This window comes from Priapulus caudatus, unplaced genomic scaffold (assembly GCF_000485595.1).
Source record: "Priapulus caudatus unplaced genomic scaffold, Priapulus_caudatus-5.0.1 Scaffold690, whole genome shotgun sequence".
Taxonomy (NCBI): domain Eukaryota; kingdom Metazoa; phylum Priapulida; class Priapulimorpha; order Priapulimorphida; family Priapulidae; genus Priapulus; species Priapulus caudatus.
The window spans coordinates 108,582-126,473 of NW_014577751.1; the positions used below are offsets into that span (position 1 = coordinate 108,582).

At 43.1% G+C, this 17,892-nt stretch overlaps 1 protein-coding gene and 1 long non-coding RNA gene across 2 annotated transcripts in view; both read left to right on the plus strand.

The window, feature by feature from the left end:
* The window catches only part of LOC106812819, a 3,723-nt gene extending 1,377 nt beyond the window's left edge, over positions 1 to 2,346 (plus strand). The window contains exon 3 of the long non-coding RNA XR_001394389.1: positions 2,336 to 2,346. This is a non-coding gene — a long non-coding RNA (uncharacterized LOC106812819). The remainder of the gene's footprint in view (positions 1 to 2,335) is intronic.
* Positions 2,347 to 3,617: 1,271 nt separating this feature from the next.
* LOC106812816 (WD repeat-containing protein 87-like) lies at positions 3,618 to 10,522 on the plus strand. Its single transcript, XM_014816800.1, has 11 exons — positions 3,618 to 3,766; positions 4,126 to 4,207; positions 5,486 to 5,679; positions 6,373 to 6,497; positions 7,613 to 7,701; positions 8,219 to 8,326; positions 8,612 to 8,707; positions 9,046 to 9,187; positions 9,445 to 9,545; positions 9,973 to 10,141; positions 10,416 to 10,522. The coding sequence occupies exons 1-11, from the start codon at positions 3,681 to 3,683 to the stop codon at positions 10,520 to 10,522; spliced, it is 1,299 nt and encodes a 432-aa protein (XP_014672286.1). The 5' UTR covers positions 3,618 to 3,680.
* The last annotated feature ends 7,370 nt before the right edge of the window (positions 10,523 to 17,892 follow it).

A 17,892-nucleotide genomic window follows, 5' to 3' on the forward strand; every position in this document is an offset into this window, starting at 1 on the left:
GGCCGCCCCCCTGCCCCCCCCACTTCCGGCGCCTCTGCAATAAAGAGAATTACGCCATCAATAATATAATCTCCCATTGTACTCAACGTTGTCATTAGTCGCACGATGTCCTTGTTTATTACCTTATTGTTGCTCCTATTACCCATTGCAATCTACATCTCTATGTTACTCGATAGAACTTTGTGGTTTGGCTACGTTACAGGTATAGAGTTTTTGAATTAAATTTCTGAAATCGCCATTAAGTTTGTACATGTGTTGAGGGAATAATCGTGTAATAACGGGGAATGCATTCCCTGTTACAGTTGCAGAGTGCAGATGGGGAAAGTTTTGGTATTTCCCCTGTCATTCATTGAGGGACACGTTTACTTGTCATGCTGTTATCCATATCTGTGCATGTAAAATTTTTCTGTCTTTTTCGCCAAGTTGGTTGTTCCGTGATCTAGTGTGCATATGACTATCCATGCTTATAAGGATTTAAGCACATATAATGATCTTTTAATTACTACTTTTATATAATTGTTAGGATTGGCTTTGTTGCCAATTCACTTCAAAAGTATGAGCTTTGAATATAGTTATATTTTTATATTTTTTACTAGCACTCACCCATGTTTTATATGTCAAATTATAAAATGATGTCATTGAAATAAAAGGAATGTTAATAGGTTCTTACATACCGGTACTATTACTAGCATTGATTGTAAATCCCTTTTCATTTTAATTATAACTTGTTGTTTTATTTATGTTGCTGGTTTAATTATTCGAAGTTATATTTTGATAATGATTCATACGCCTTTGAAGCGATGAGCCATAAATGGTATTCTGCCGTTTATTGCCACAAAGCTGTGTATTCATGACATTTTATTTCCATCGCCATCGTCCTTACAAAATATTCAACAAGTGAACACACTCGCCTGTGACGTCGTTTGGAGAGGAGTAGACGGATCGTAAACAAAAAAGGTTTCCAACAAATTAACGCAGTTTACACGTTACGAGCAGTGCATTTATTAGACTGCATTTACAGCATGTACAGCAATGTTATTAAAGTAATATCACAGTAATTCATATATTTATTTTAGAATACCAAAACGTCCCGCGTGATGGTTTTGCACGCTGCAGAAAGTGAAGTGTCAGCAGACGACAGTTTGCCTTGGTTTCAGCCTTTTGTTTAGCAGTTATGTTAGTGTTAGGCCCTACTCAGTGACTCCGTGACTCCGTGACTCCTGTGTATCATGACACAGTCACACACAGTGAGGTGCCACGAACAAATTTTAAGATGTGTCACTAAACTCTCTAAACGCGTTACAACTTACAGGTCTTTCTAACAGTTACTGAGTTAGTAGTTACAACTTACATTTATGAATGAGGCCGAACCTTGCCCGCGAAAAGTTTAATTAGCCAAAGTTTCACAAAGTCTAGGCCTATGCATTTTATTTTATTTGTTTATTAGCTCATCTGACGTAGTCGCGGTGCAGCTTAATTGTAAGACTGCATGATCGTCCCGTTCCGCCGTCGTCAACAGTTGGGCCACAAATCTTAACCCGTCTCGACGTACGGCACGATATTCGGGACGTGGGGGGGGGGTAATCCGAAAACGAGTTCTGGAATGTCGAAGCTGGGGTTAAAGGTCAAAGGTCAAGGGTGTAAAAGAAGGGGGAACATTTCCTCTTAACTTAAGGTATAGGAGGAAATGCAGAATTGCGGCACAAGATCTAAACTGCTCGACCTAGCTTGTGATAGTCGGTGATAGCATCAAATGGTAGGAAAAGCCATCACTCGGTGCCGAAAGTTGGAGGTCACAGGTTAAATGGGGCACAGGGCAGATTTTAGACATTTTCTGAGGACATTGGTCTGACGAGGCGATTGGAAACTTTTTGTCTTCAAGCGGTGACCTACTGCATCTTTTTATGGCTTTATGAAAGGAACCATGAAATGTGCTTTCCCACTGTACGTCGAGTAGAGTAAGTGTCCTGATAATCTTTTGAACCCCTCAAGAGAGGGTTCAAACATGGATTTGTTAGTTCGCACTAGTTAGAAAGAATTTGACTGGCCAGTTTGCTAGTAGAATCTATACATTGCCTGCATGTAGTGAGGCTACAATGTCCACAAGTGGAAATTTCAATAAGCTAAATTTGGTTGAAGAATGGTTTTAGCTCTTAAATCGTATAATTTCCTATGCATTCATGTATCGTCAGTATGTTCATTAACTAGGTATGCTCATGCGTGCTCAGGCCACTGCCAGTGCATGTGGATAGTGATATACTGATGTAGTTTTGGCCCTGCGTAATAGTTAGCCAGGTGGCATGCTCTCTATTTCATGCCTGTATGGCTTGCGTAGGTAAATGATGAGTGCTTACCATATTCTGTCTTGCAATAGCTTGTTGCTACCTACGTAGATGGGACTGCCATCTTTATATCTTGAAGACACTTAAACGTACGCGCGCAATCTTCGTGGTCAACTTCCTACGATCCAACAAAATTCCTTTGAGAAGGTTCCGTGATACCCTGTGCTTCGCGATCTGTTCGGCGGCGTATGTGAACACATTTGGGGTTTCAGCAGGGGTTTACTAGGAATGGCCGCACCACTCCATCCACAGAGTCACCCCGCAGGTGACGTTAGATGAAGCGCTGTCGGCTCGGCGGGCACTTGTGATTTGCTTTTTTTTTTTTTTTTTTAACTTAGGCCTATCAACACTGTTATGGGCGTAGGCATCGTTTGTCGTTCATGACAGGGCCCTGCAAGCAGAGTACGAGTGTAAAACTCGAGTGCGTGCGCTGCCAAGTCTGAAATTTGAGTCCTACTGCCACTCCCATGCTTGACTTGAGTTTGTCATCTTATAATCTTGTAGCCAATAAAAGACAAGTGAAATGACAGTTGATAAGAGGGATGTTCAGGAGACTGCAGAAGGAGCATGGGGTATGCTAAAAGCAATAGGTAAAGCAACCGGGGCAAAGACCGAAACCGATGAACAGCCACCGTACAACATTACTGTACCATACGGCTTACAGGTCAATCGAATTGTGTCTTTATCGTCGTTATTTTATCATAATAGCTTCTAGAAAATATTGTTAATCTTATTACAAAAATTATATATACACTCACTCCTGTATCACAGTCAATGTTTTACTTATCACAATTGTATGAAATCACAGGGCTTTATTTTTCATCATGACTTTTATGTTGTGACTTAGCTGACGCACAAGTTCCGAGTGAATGGCACGTTGCAGTGTGTGGAGGCCCTGCGCACTACTGCCAGCGACCTCTATGTTGTTCCACAGGCAGCCGGTACTTGCAACGTATTCACAGTCTGGTCCGTCAATCGCCTAACCGATGAAGTTACACTACAGCAGTAAGACCCTATCACAATAATTGTCAGTAGATTAGACACCTGTTAATAAAGGACAGCTTTGAAAATTTCCCTTGAGTAGCTGTCGTGCAGTAAAATTATCTGTATAGAACAGAGACCTGTATAATTATAAAATAGAATTTTATTATATTGAAGTATCTAGAATTACCCTTATGTATAGGTGTTATTATACTACATTCACCTGCAGTTAGTTGTCGTTTTCTTCTATGACTGTAATCCAAATTTTGGTAATGTTTCAGATATCCTGTCAGGCCACTGGTGACATGTCTGCTGTACATACGGGAGCTGCTGGTCTTTGTTGGCTACTGCAGTGACATGTCATTGTGTGTGTTCAAGCTCGACCCATCTTCAAACCACCTAAAGGAGCTGTCACGTACCAGCTGCAACTACACCATAAAATGGTACGATAAACGCTTCTATTAGGGATGTTAGACAAACTTTACGGTTGCCTGAAGATTGCACACTGCAATTGTTGTTATATAATGGTTTAATAAAGGTGAGTGTTATATACATTATCTTAACTGCCTGCAAGAATGATACAGGATATAACGGAAGGCTTCATTATTAGTTGCAGATTTATGATGTTAAGGTCTGGATATTGGTATGAATTAATGTTTGCTGAGACCTAAAAAACCCGTCAGTGTCTGGCAAAAATCAGTAAGTTGATCTGCACGTGTTTCTACTTTGTGCTATTGTATTATAATTGTATTTAATTTTAGTAAATATAGCATCCTTTGCCTTTGTTCTCACCTGCATGCAGCCTGGCATACAACGAAGAAACCGGAGATCTGATGGCAGGCGGCGCCAACTGCTTCATTACATGGAAACTTACCAGTCAGAATGTAAGAAGACAATGAGCAGTATTACATGAACTTATCAGGAGTCTATTAATATATATATAGACTATATATATATATATACAGGGCTCGAATTAACCGACGGCACCGACGGCAATTGCCGTCAGTGCCCCTATCAATCGCCGTACTGCCCCTGAAAATCCAACCCGACCAACGGCAGTAACCTGCCTTGCCCTTTTCTGTAATTGCCGTCGGTGCCTCTGGCTAGACTGGTTCGCGGCCGCACTGTTTGTCGCAGAGCGTGTACATTGTCTAGCAGAGCGTGAATACCAGGATACCAGTCTACCCTTCGGCAAAAACAATAACCGTAAACGTGGCTTGCTGCCAACCGCTGCCAGTAGACGATCGATAAATCGTGTGCCTGTGTATGCCCGTGGTAGAACACGAATATTTAAATGCTGCACGTGGACTCGGCCCGCACGCGATTTAAAGCGCGGGGAAACGACGCTCGCGCAAGAATGGCCAGCTGTGATCTGTTTGGTGTGCAGTAAATTTGGAGAAATTTTAGTCGAATTCATACGATGACACAAAGTTTTTCATAACAATGGTCTGGGTCTGGGCTAGTGAAAGTTAGGTCAGGGCTAGTGGTTTTTCTCAGTTACTAGCCCGATGGTCTAGTGAAATAAAAAGTTAACGTTGAACCCTGTTACTGTACTTCCATTAGCAGAAGTTGATGTATTAATTTTGGTTATGAAGTTTCCTTTATTTACAAAAGTGCGCTTGGTGGCCGCTTCTCAAAAATTGTGAGAGTGCCTTGATGCCCTTTTAACATTGCCCTCGGTGGCCCCATCGCCATGTTTAGAAGAAAATTCAAGGCAATTTCTCACATGCCCCCAAAAAATTGCCTTGCCCCTCTCGTCACTTAATTCGAGGCCTGTATATATATATATATATATATTGATAGACTCCTGAACGAATGTATATATATATCCACACTTATTCAGCACATTGCCGCACTGGGAGGTGACGGTGGTGCCCTCGCGTGCCGGCACACACCCTGTCCTGGGGGTTACAGTAGGGCCTCCATGCTCTGGCGGGTGTATCGTGTGAATCTGCCGGGTGTGTTGGTAGATACGGGAGCTGTTACTGTGGTGTGAATCTGCCATGGTGTGTTGGTAGATACGGGAGCTGTTACTGTGGTGTGAATCTGCCGTGGTGTGTTGGTAGATACGGTAGCTGTTACTGAGGTGTGAATCTGCCGTGGTGTGTTGGTAGGTACGGGAGCTGTTACTGAGGTGTGAATCTGCCGTGGTGTGTTGGTAGATACGGGAGCCATTACGGAGGTCTACGACGGTGTGCGTACTGCTGCGACAGAACGAGTGGGTCTACGACATCCAGCTGTATCGACGCACCAAGCTGCTGTTCGTAGTCTGTGACTTGGGCCTGCATGTGATCGACTACACTAGTGGACAGGAGGCTTTCTATGTTCCCATGGGCAGGAACGTGTCACTGACCCGGTAGGTCAGATGTCATACTGTATACGCTGTATATTTCGTGGTGGTTTGATTTTTGCAAATTTTGCGAACGCGTCCCCGACTGCGAAAATAACAACGCGCAAATAATTCATACAGAATAATGCCGAATAAATTCATAATTCACCGACCGCGAAATTAACCACTTGCGAAATTGTCCGTCAAGTTTGAATTCGCTAAAATATCTGTACGCGAAAAATATGGCGTATACAGTAGTTCATCAAGTTCGGAAACACCACACTTGTGGCAGCAAGACTGCAACTTTTATTCGTGTTTGATTTGATCGAATTTAAACCGAACTATAGCTATAGCTATACGAGGATGTGCGATTGATGTAATTAACTAACTTCGTTGGTATGTTTATGTCATAATTTGACTTGAATTTAATTGGAAGTGCATGCACTTTAGATTTTACATTAACTTTGTATGCATACAGCTATATATAAATGCTTGTAACTGCGTAAACCTGACCTAAGTTGAGACGTAGTGTATGACTAAAAAAATCTAGCATATTGGGTTGCTTAATTGTATACAAGTTCTACTGTGAGTTTGCATAAATTTACGGTTTAAAGAAAGATGTTCGATCTGTTATTTTAGTGAAGGCCTGACAATACGCATGTGATATAATCGTGTGAATTAACATTACCTACGACCTGTTGACCTCATTGCCTAATGCAGGTCAGTGTTCCACAAGCGTAATGACTATTTCATCACGGGATTCACGGACGGATCAATCCGCGTGTGGAACTGTGTCGTGTTCTGCACAATGCACACATTCCACGGGCACCGCCGCGCCATCACAGGTGATCGCCATGTCTTACTCTATATCTTTGTCCTCTATACACATGGTTCGCACAGTTCTTGAAAAGTCCTTGAATTTGAGGGAAGTTCTTGAAAAGTACTTGAATTTAGTAAATGTTGATTTTGTGCTTGAAAAGTCCTTGAATTTCATGAAAATGTCCTTGAATTTTTAGAAAGAATCCTTGCCTGTAATAAAAAGAAATTTTGTAGCATCAATAATGTGCAAACCTCAATAAAAATTGCATTAAATGAGCTTAAAAAGCTATAGACATGATAGACAGTTAAATTATGATCACAAATTACAGTAAGTCAATAAAATCAGTCAGTAAATCAAGGTATGTTGTAGAAGTGACAGTGTTTAGAAGGGTTTATTAATGTGATCCAGGTAAGTTTTAGAGGTGACAGTGATTAAGAATGGGGTTATTAAATTAATCCAGGTATGTTTTGTTCTGTGTATGAATTCTGATATAATGTCTGATAAAATGTCCTTGAATTTCTGATAAAATGTCCTTGAAAATTCCTTGAAAAGTCCTTGTACAAATTTTCAGTCCTGTATGAACCATGATACAGAATATACAGTATTGATAAGCACATACGTGGCCCTGGGATGGAAAGCTAAACAGGTGCTTGGTTTGCACATGTTGCACTTAGAGTGAGAGCGGTGGTGAAAGTTTATTGGCTTACTACTAGTGACTATGACAAAGGCAGACAACCAGTCTCCCACTCTGTGAGCAAAAAAGACAAATAGTCTTTCTCAAGGGCACAAAAGCAGTGATTGAGGTGGGAAATTGTGGGTGGAAGCAGTGATTGAAGTGGGAAAATGGGGGTGGAAGCAGTGATTGAAGTGGGCTCTCCAAACCTTTTAGCCCGAGATCCTAGACATTTTAGCAACTCTCCATCCCAAATCCCTTAACGTCCAGCATCTTACGCGACTCCCATGGCCTACAGTGCCGATAAGGGGATGTGTTTGACTCGACCACGACCGTAAAGAAGGTGAGACTCTTGGTGGTTGCTCGATTCGTCATAAACATCAGGCATGCGCTATAATCATATACTGTCCCAGTGTGCTGCTCTGTGTAGTATAACCTGCAAATCTTTGTTGAATTAATGCCGGCAGGCTTGGAGGTGTACGGCCCAGAACATTTGTTGTTTTCTGCGTCCAAAGATGGGACCTTGCGCATTTGGAGGCTCGATACCTTTGAATTGGTAATAGCAATAATTAATATACTCTATGGAATACGGATAACATGTATGCTCTTAACATTTTTGCATGTGTGAGTGTGCAATATAAAACCAATCACATTTTACCAAACATTCATGCACACACTCACGTACATGCGTAATATGTGTTCTTGCATGCACACATGTAGATGCATATATATTCTTGCATGCACATAATACATGCATATATATGCTTGTGTATACACAATTAGTATTCATAAGCTAAATGCAAGTGGTTGGTTTGTGGTTTACTAGGTAAAACATAACCGTTCGATTCAGTACCAGAAGGAGATGGAAGTTATACATAAGAACAGGCAAACTTAAACAAAAAACTTGTCAATAATGGCACCTTTTTGAAGAAATCCGTTTCAATCATATGATGTATACACCTAAGTCATCATATTTATATTTATTAAATTTTATATATTCACAATTCTAACCAAAAGTGCACAATGTGTCAATTTTTATGTGCTTGTCCACTGCACTAATTTATATGTTATAGACACAGCGTGTTGATCTTGGGGAGGAGGTGTTGGGCCTTGGCCTGATAGGCAAGAAGCAACTGTATTACAACACATCTAACGAGGTGAAAGTGTGGGACCTCAACATGGTAAGTCTATATACCATCTAATATCTAATCTATGCTATTGTGTGCAATATAAGCAAACCTATATCTAATATTATCAGGATTGAATCATAATAGAATCTATTATTATTCACTCCCGATATTATCCATATTGCTGATGAAAATACATACAATATCTGAGAAAATTTGTTGAACTGATTATATAAGAGGAAAAAGTCTGCCCGATATGAATAAGGTGAGCCATCGTCAGCGAAAGCGTTGAGGAGATGTGTCACATGTCGCTCTGCTATTGTTGTTGCCATGGCGCAGAGTCACCGGCTCTTCTGTCCTGTCAACTCTACCGTCAGGAAGATGCTGAGAGTGAAGCAGAAGGGCTTCCCTGCCCGCATCCTGTTTGCTGCGGAGGTGAGTGCACCATGGTGCTAGCGAGAGCTGCATAATGGCTTCACCCGGGTTAAAAAATCTGAAATTCTCATATGATTGACTATGCAGTGATTGCTCCAGTGAAAGAGTTAATCAACAAACTATGGTTGACCTCAATGTTGCATTGACCTATGTTTGACCTCAACATTGCATTGACCTGTCATTGACCTATGTTTGACTTCAACATTGCATTGACCTGTAATTGACCTATGTTTGACCTGTAATTGACCTATGTTTGACTTCAACATTGCATTGACCTGTAATTGACCTATGGTTGACCTCAACGTTGCATTGACCTATGTTTGATGTCGGTGTTGCAGGACGGTGGCGTGCGCATCGTGTCTCCGGCGTCCGGCACGCTGCTCACGATGATTTACCCGATGGCTGATCTGCAGGTTTTCACAGAGCTTGTCTACCGTCGCCGGCAGGATGCTGTGTATGCTGTGCACATGTCAGGCACCGGTGAGCGCGCACACTCGAATGCACGCACGTACGCACGCATGCATGTACGTACACAAACGCGCACACACTCACACAGATGCACGCACACACACACACACACACATGCCATATGTGGCACACGCATATTTATTTGTTAATTTCACACTCAAAAAACATTCCTCGGCTGCGACCACTGTTTTCTTGTTTTCATCTCTTTCACTCTGCATTGTTTTTTTTTCATCACTGACGCACACGTCGTTGTTGTGGGCATGTTTCAGTGATGGTATTTAGTGGCAGCAGCAATCCATGCAGTGTCTCCCACTGTCTGAAGCCTTCCCACCCGGACACCCGTGTACTGTGTATTACAGATGTGATCCTGGTACGTCCACATCCTGGCATCCCTAATGCATCTTAATTCGATATATGTTATATTTCCTATTTCCTATTCGTGTAGCCTTTTACTCTCCGGTGAGGTGCCTGTGGCAGAGCAATGGGCTGCTGGACCGATGAATACATAGGTAGAAGGGTTAATTACATGGGCAGAGCAACTCTATTTTGATCTTCCTAATATATGTTATGAGTTGATGGTTGCTATATTCTAGCTGTTGTCAGACCTTAGCCCCATCACGATTTCTTCTTTCGTTCCCATTCTTTGTAGAGACAGATGCTGCGCATGTATTCTGCCACGCGTATGGGTAGACCGGTTTAGCGGAGCAGCATGAACTTAGCGCTGTAGTGGTATTTCACTCAGCGTAGGATCTACACAGTGTGTTTTCACCTCGGGATAACATGTGTTCTGCATGTAGGTGGCGCCGCTTAGCGACGGAGCGATGCGGGAGGATGCTGTGATCTTCGCAGGCCATGTGGATGGACAGTTGTCGCTGCTGGAGTCAGACGTTGTCGTCATGACGCCGGCCCGCATGCAGGCGCACAGTGGCGAGATACGCATGCTCAGTGCTGCCCCCTGCAGCAACGGTGCGTGTACAGTTCCACTTCACTCACTTCGAGTACTTTTAGACGTACGTTCTACTTGAAAATGTTAATTTTTCACACTGGCATAGCTGGCCGACAAACTATTACTCTGTGTGTTGTGTTACTTACTATACATGCCATTAGACTATATCTTATCATAATAATAATATATATGACAATATAATATATAAAAAATGTCGTGAAAATATTTGGCGTTATTCATCCCTACATATATAGTAATTTAAAACGATCAGTTGTCGTTTGTGCTGTGTTGCAGGTCGCGACGCATTGCTTGTGTCCTGTGCCACAGACAACATGATGAGAATCTGGCACGTTGCCGTAGCGACGGACAGACGTGTCAGCCTTTCCTGCAAACACAGGTGACTGTTACAGTGTGAGACTGCCAGGTGTGAGATGCCAATGGTGATGGACACTGCTGGGAGTGACAGGTGCATGGACAAGGTGGAGATGCCAGGGCTGAGATGCTCAGGTGTTGAGCTGCACACGATGGGAGAAGGCAGCAGGTGTGAGCTGCACAGGGATTGAGAATTCACAGGTGTGAGATGCATAGATCGTGAGATGCACAGGTTGTCAAGATTCACAGAGTGTGAGATGAACAGGTTGAGATGCACAGGTGTAGAGATAGCACAGATGTGAGATGCAGCAGATGTGCAGGAGCTGTAACCTTTTTTGGCCGGACGTGACATCGAAGCTTGCCATGCTTTCGCCTCACTCACCTGAAATCTACTCAGGTGTACATAGAGAATTGTTGCTCAACAGTGAAAACGACGACCGGAAAACGTAGGCGACAATGAACGGAACCCAGCTGTCTGTCAGGCCGACGTATGTACTAGTGGCATGTTGCTCACCAGGGTGGTGCTGTGTTACAGGTGCATTTTGAGAGGATTCCGACGCATACATTGCTCATTGCTGCGGAACCGGTCGTTTGCACCGCTGTTACACCACGAATAAGGTTCACCATACGCTATAGTGGGTGACGGCGTTGGTCCATTGCTGCTTGCACATATCATTAATGGATCATTCATTTTAATGGAGGTAATTCTTGACCTATTTATCCCAGATGTCAGTTCAAATCTGTGTGTGGAGTTCCTACCTCATGTATAGAGCCGAAAACTGTCTATGAGATTGCTACATAGCACTTTCTCCTGAGCTGCCGTATTTTATGATAATTCGGGAGATAAATTATTATATACAATAGTTTACCAGTGAGTGATCCATGCTAATCTCCCACCTTCACCTGCCGTCTCTCTCTCTTTCATCTTCCTTTCTTCCCTCCCTCCCGCCTCCCTCGCGCCTTGTCTCGCTCTCTCTACTCTCTCTCTCTCTCTCTCATCTCTCTCTCTCTCGCATTTCGGCGCTCTCGCTCCTCGCTCTCTTCTCTCTCTCTACTCGCTCTCTCTCTCTCTCTCTTCTCTCTCTTGGCTCTCTCTCTCTCTCTCTCTCTCTCTCTCTCTCTCTCTCTCTCGCTTCTCGCTCTTCGCTTCTTCGCGTCTCTCTCTCTCTCTCGCTCTCTGCTCTCTCTCTCTCTCTCTCTCTCTCTCTCTCTTTCTTTCTCTCCCCTGTTCCTGCATCTCCTCCCTCCCCCTCGCGTCCACCTATCCAGGTGCCGGGTACTCTATCCCCACATGGTACTTGCAGGGATCGGACTGGGAGATGTACGCGATCGAGCGTACTGGTGCAGGTTTTGGTGCTGGCACGAGATAGACGTACTGCGGACGCCATCACCCACCTCAGGAGATGATGATCACGTTGGTCGGCAAGCTTTCACGCCTAACCAGGGTGAAATTAACTTGAAGAACAGAACTAGAAAAGAACCTAAGAGAGTTTCCAGCGACTCCTTTACATCAAAAGCGGAGAGCTCAAGCAGGAATCTGGGAGTCCGTCCGCCAGTATACACCAGTAGTACTGCGCATAATGAACAAAATGAATTTGCGGGTGACGTTTTGCTAAATTCTTCTGTGGAGTCATTTGGTAAAAAATATGCGTAATTACTGCGAGCCGGGCTCGGATCAAACTGTTTAGTATATCTATGCAGAATTGTCAGGGAGGTCACAGCGGTCCTGCATATGTCCAACTCAGCGAGTCTGACAGTTAAATCAGGGAGTGTTTGACTACGGACTCTTGCTACCCTGCCGGGTCATGCGATCAAAAGACTCAGATATTGCTGTGGCATGTGTTGGGTATTTTTGTGATGGTTTGTTGTTGACGATAAAGGCTATTAACAGCGCGTAGCATTAAGTCCAGTATGTTTACAATGTAAATAAGTCTGCATGACATGCTATTTCTATGTATTTATCCTTGGTTAAGAAAGCTGTATCATATCTGTGAGTCGATAAAAAACAGTTTTTTTTTGCTCGTTATGTTCACTACGTTTTTTGCGGTTTCTAGTCTTGCTGCGTGTGTATCAATACTTGGTACGTAGTGGCATTTCTACATGTTGTTTCTCTACAGGGTGATCGTCCATCGGAGCCTGTGAGCTTCATCAGCTGTTCGCCACAACAGGATCGGACGCAACACTGAGGGATATACCGCGCTCATACGGATTCACCCAGAATGTCAGAGCCATAGTCGGGCATCGGCAATCAAAATCACTTGATTGCCATAAATTTGAATCAGCTAGTGTATTAGCAGCCCTAATAGATACGGGTGTTATGATAAGCAACCCTTAAGGAGTACAGGTTTTATAAGCCAGCCCTAATAGTACAGGTTGTTATATAGCGCACATAATGAGTACAATAGTGTATATAATAAGCATCCATATAGTTAATGTGTTATATAAGCAGCCCTAATAGTTACATGTGTTTATAATAGCAGCCCTAACTAGTAACAGGTGTTAATATAGCAACGCCTAAATAGCTACAGGTGTTATATAAGCAGCCCTAATAGTACAGGGTGTTATATAAGCATCCCTAATAGTACAGGTGTTATATAAGCAGCCTTAGTACATCGTGTATATATAAGGCAATCCCTAATAGTACATGTGTTATATAAGCATCCCTAATAGTACATGTGCTTATTAAGCAGCCTAATTGTACAGGTTGTATATATAAGCATCCTATAGTCACAGGTGTTATATAAAGCATCGCCTAATAGTACAAGGTGTCTATATAAGGCATCCCTAAATAGTACAGGTGTGTATATAGCAGCCTAATAGATACATGTTGTTAGATAAGCATCCTCATAGATCACATGTGTTAATATAAGCCGGCTTCTCTAATGAGGTACATGATGTTATATAAGCAGCCCTAATAAGCTTACAGGTCGTTATATAGCATACAACCTAATAGCTTACAGGTGTTTATATGAAGCATCCCTAATAGTACGGTGTGTATATAAGCAGCCCATAATAGTACATGTGTTATAATAAAGCAGTCCCTAGATAGTCAGGGTGTTGATAGCAGCACTAATGTACGGTGCTTATTAAGCAGCGCTAATGTACAGGTGTTGTTATAAGCGCGCCCTAGATGTTACAGCATGTGTCATAAGGGCAGCGCCTTATATAGTACAGGCTGTAATATAAGCCAGCCCTGATAGTCAGGTGTGGCTATAAGCAGCCGCTAATAGCTGACCAGGTGTACGCTGATAAAGCAAGGCCCTAATAGTGACACTGTGTTATGATAAGCGCCAGCCTATAGTACAGGTGTGTATAGAGGCAGCCCTACTAAGTACGAGGTGTTATAAGGCCAGGCCCTAATTAGTACATTGGTCTGTGTATCATAAGCAGCTCCCTAATAGTACAGGTGTTATAAGCGCCCGAATAATAAGGTTAAATAAGCAGACCTAATAGTACAGGTGTTAAAATATAAGCAGCCTAATAGTACATTGGTTATATAGGCAGCCCAATTAGTACAGGTGTTGATATAAGCGCTCTAATGCTACAGTGTTAATAAGCAGCCGGTATAGTTACAGGCGTGATTATATAAGTCCTAAACAGATACATGCTGTTATATAAGGCAGCCCTAATAGGGACAGGTGTTATTAAGCAATCCCTAATAGTACAGGTGTTATTAAAGACGCATCACCTAACAGTACATGTGTTATTAAGCAGCCCTTAATAGTAAGGTCGGTTGATATAAGCTCGCTAATAGTACAGGTGCTTATATAAGGACGAGCCACCCTGAATAGTTTTACAGGTGTTATAGTTAAGCATCCCTAATGTACATGTGTTATATAAGGCAGCCCTAATAGTACAGGTGTTATATAGCACCATAATAGTACATGCTGTTATATAAGCAGCCCTAATAGTACATGTGTATTATTAAGATCCCTAATGTTACATGTGATTATATTAAGCGCCCTAATAGTAACAGGTGTTAATATAAAGCACCCTAATATGTACAATGTGTTGATATATAGCAGCCCTAATGTACATGCTGGTTATATAAGCAACCCTAATGAGTACAGGTTTTATATCAAGCAATCCCTAATAGCTACATGTTGTTATATAAGCAGCTAATCAGGTAAAGGGTTGTTAATATAAGGTCATTCCCTAATAGTAGCAGTGTGTTATATAAGCAACCTATAAGTACATGTGTTTATAAGCAGCCGCGAAATAGTACATGCTGTTCTATAAGCAGCACCTATAGTACAGGTGTTATATAAGACAACCCTAATGAGTACAGGGTTATTGAAAGCAGCCCAGTTCAAGAAGCCATATTACAATCAAGCTGTGAAAACACACCATGCCCTGTGTTTGGATGTCAAAAGTAAACACAAACTGGAATTAAGCCATGTTGATTAGGCAGATTAAGGGCATGGCTTGATGCTGACATGCATTAAAGCCTGGAGGGAGATCCTAATGTCACAATCATTGTGTGTTTAGCAGCTGCTTAGGCTCTGGTAAATGCACCTACATATGTTGTGTGTAATAAGCAGGACTGTGAGTCTTCACATCTACTGTGTCTTCCACAGTCTAACATTCACGAAGATAGAGGGAGAATAGCCTGCAAGCGGATCTGTGTGTTTTTCGCTGATGAATACCGACCAAAAAATTCATTCTTGGCTCTGTAGACATTTCTACGCTGCTGATGAGACCTTGGATGTCATTAGTACAAGCAAAAGGGGATCAAAAGGGTCTGAGCTTCCCCTCAACTCCCCCACACGTACACATTACTTATAAAAATATTGCATATTCATCAGTCATCGGGATTTTATGCCTTTGTTGTTTTCCTCAGTATTTCATTGTTTACTGAATGCGGCAAAACAACATTGCCGATGAGACAGCCCCGGTTGTGTAGACAGGGTCGTCAGATTGCTCGTGCTTTGCTGTTCTATTTGTCTGACGCATCCTCGTGCTTGTCCGCAGCTGTGGAGCCATGGCAACCAGCTCGTAAGGGAGATGACGTTTGATCGCAGTTACCTCCAGCGGCGTTCGTTCTGCATGCGGATCGGGGAGACATCATTGCGTTGCGCTTCCAGAATCACATCAGGTAACAGCTGTACTGTGCATCTCTCGCTTCACGCCGGAGCACTGTGGCGGCGGCGCGTAGCGGGCGAGCGGGATGGAATGGCAGGTCTGCGGCACATAGGCGGGCGGGCGATCAATAGATAGACAGGTAGCTATAGATGGAAATACGACACAACATCAGTGAGTGCCATCATATATAGTGTTGGTACGACACAGCGGCTTGAATTAAAGCGGCGAGAAGGGACAAACGGCAATTTTTTTAGGGCACGTGAGAAATCGCTTGGAATTTTCTCTAAAATGGATAGGGCACAGAAGGCATTTTTAAAGGCACAAGGCAACTTTCAAATTTGAGAAGGGCACAAGGCTCATTTTTGTAAAAAAGGAAAAACTCATAAGCAAATGTACATCAACATCGTCTTGCTTTACATGTTACAAAACATTGCCCCATGTTAAGGCTTTACCGTAACACCGACCCTATGTCATTTTATGTCCCCCACCTCTGAGCTAATGGCAGTAACGAAGTAACTAATATTTTCAGGGGAACATATTTCCAGCCAAAATTTGCATAGCAAATCGTTGCGATACAATATATAAATTTTGCATAGCAATTGGATAATATTTGTTATAGCATTTCAGACAATCACAGTGAAGAATTTTACACGCAGTGCGATGGCTTGGCGTGGTTATCGGTCAGGCCTTGTGACAGGCACATGCTAGTTTTAAGCCTCAGGACACGACTAGCGAATTCTGTCACGCTGCCGCCGAGCGTTTAAACAGCGGTCGCGAGATTGGACACGCCCGCTAAGCAAGTCAACGTGAAATAATATCGGGGCCGCGGCGGAGGATAAAGATAAAGTATGACTACGCCCATGATTGGCAAGGTAAAAATAATTGTCTTAACTTTATCAAATGTTGGGCTTCTTACGTTAGATATCCAACATTTGATGAAATACAAGTTTATTAGCGATTAGTGAATGTGAAGGGCACTAGCCGACTCCTCGACCACGACATCAATCCGCACTATTATATATAAAGGGTCGCGAAGAAAGCAGCCCGCGGAGACGTGCAGCGCCAGCACAGCGTGGCTGTGTATACGTGCCTCGGCGGCGGCAGTATTGCTTGATTACGGGTAACGGGGGGGGGGGGGGAGGTGCAGAGGATTGTTTTAAATAGTCACGTTGGCCTTTGGTGTTACATAATGTCAATTAAAATCGGCCTACGTAAGTTGGCATTTCATTGTGGCGGCAAAGGCAGCCAGAATAAAAGATATTGTTAAACAATGTATGTTACCGCTTTAATCCTCGGCCATGGTGAATCGCAACAAACTGCGGATTATTAAAAAAATTATGCGCTAGCAAATGGCTGAAATAACATCGCGACATTGCGATGCGGGCAATACCGGAGGAAAATCTATTTCCCTGATTTTATATGCCCGCTTATCAGGGTGAATAATTATTCCGCATGCTGTTTATTCGTTACCCTCCTGCGACTATCGTTTTAAGCTCATCATTGCCAACATACAGGCACGCGCGCGCACGTGTTATGTTGATTTGACTAAAAATCGAAACTAGGCATAGATGAAATGGGCACCGACGGCAATTACACAAAAGGACAGGCAGTGTGACTGCGCGATCGTTCGAGTTGATTTTCGAGGGCGATACGGCCATCGAGCATAGTGGGCACGAACGGCAAATTTGCCCGATCAGAGTAGCCGTCGGGTAATTCGAGCCCTGTGACGGACACCATGCAGTTACCTACGTAGATCAACATGTTCTGATGTTAGCATGTATGTATATGCTGTTCGTGTGTAAATGCAGAATCTGACGAATGTTGCTCACTGTTTGTACCCATTGTTGATCTTCATGTTGCTCACTGTTGTACCGTTGTTGATCTTCATGTTGCTCACTGTTGTACCGTTGTTGATCTTCATGTTGCTCACTGATTTGAGTGTCGTTGTGTTGGATCTTCACAGAGCTTTGTCGAGCTAGCACACTACCATGCAGCAAATACTTCATGCACTCCTTACCGCGTCACAGTATCGACGATGCATGAAGCTGAGGGGACCACTTCGTTCGACCACGCATCCCGCCTACAGGTTTAGGTTCAGATCACAGCATCGCCGCCTCAGGTAGTAACCCGCATCCGCTCAGGTAGGCTCACATCACAGCCATCCGCTCAGCTAGGTCAATCACAGCATCCCGACTCAGGTAGGTTCAATCAGCATCTCGCTCAGTTAGTTCATCACAGCACCGCTCAGGTAGGTTCAACTCAGCATCGCCAGACTCAGGTAGGTTCAATCAAGCATCCCGTTCAGTAGGTTAACCAA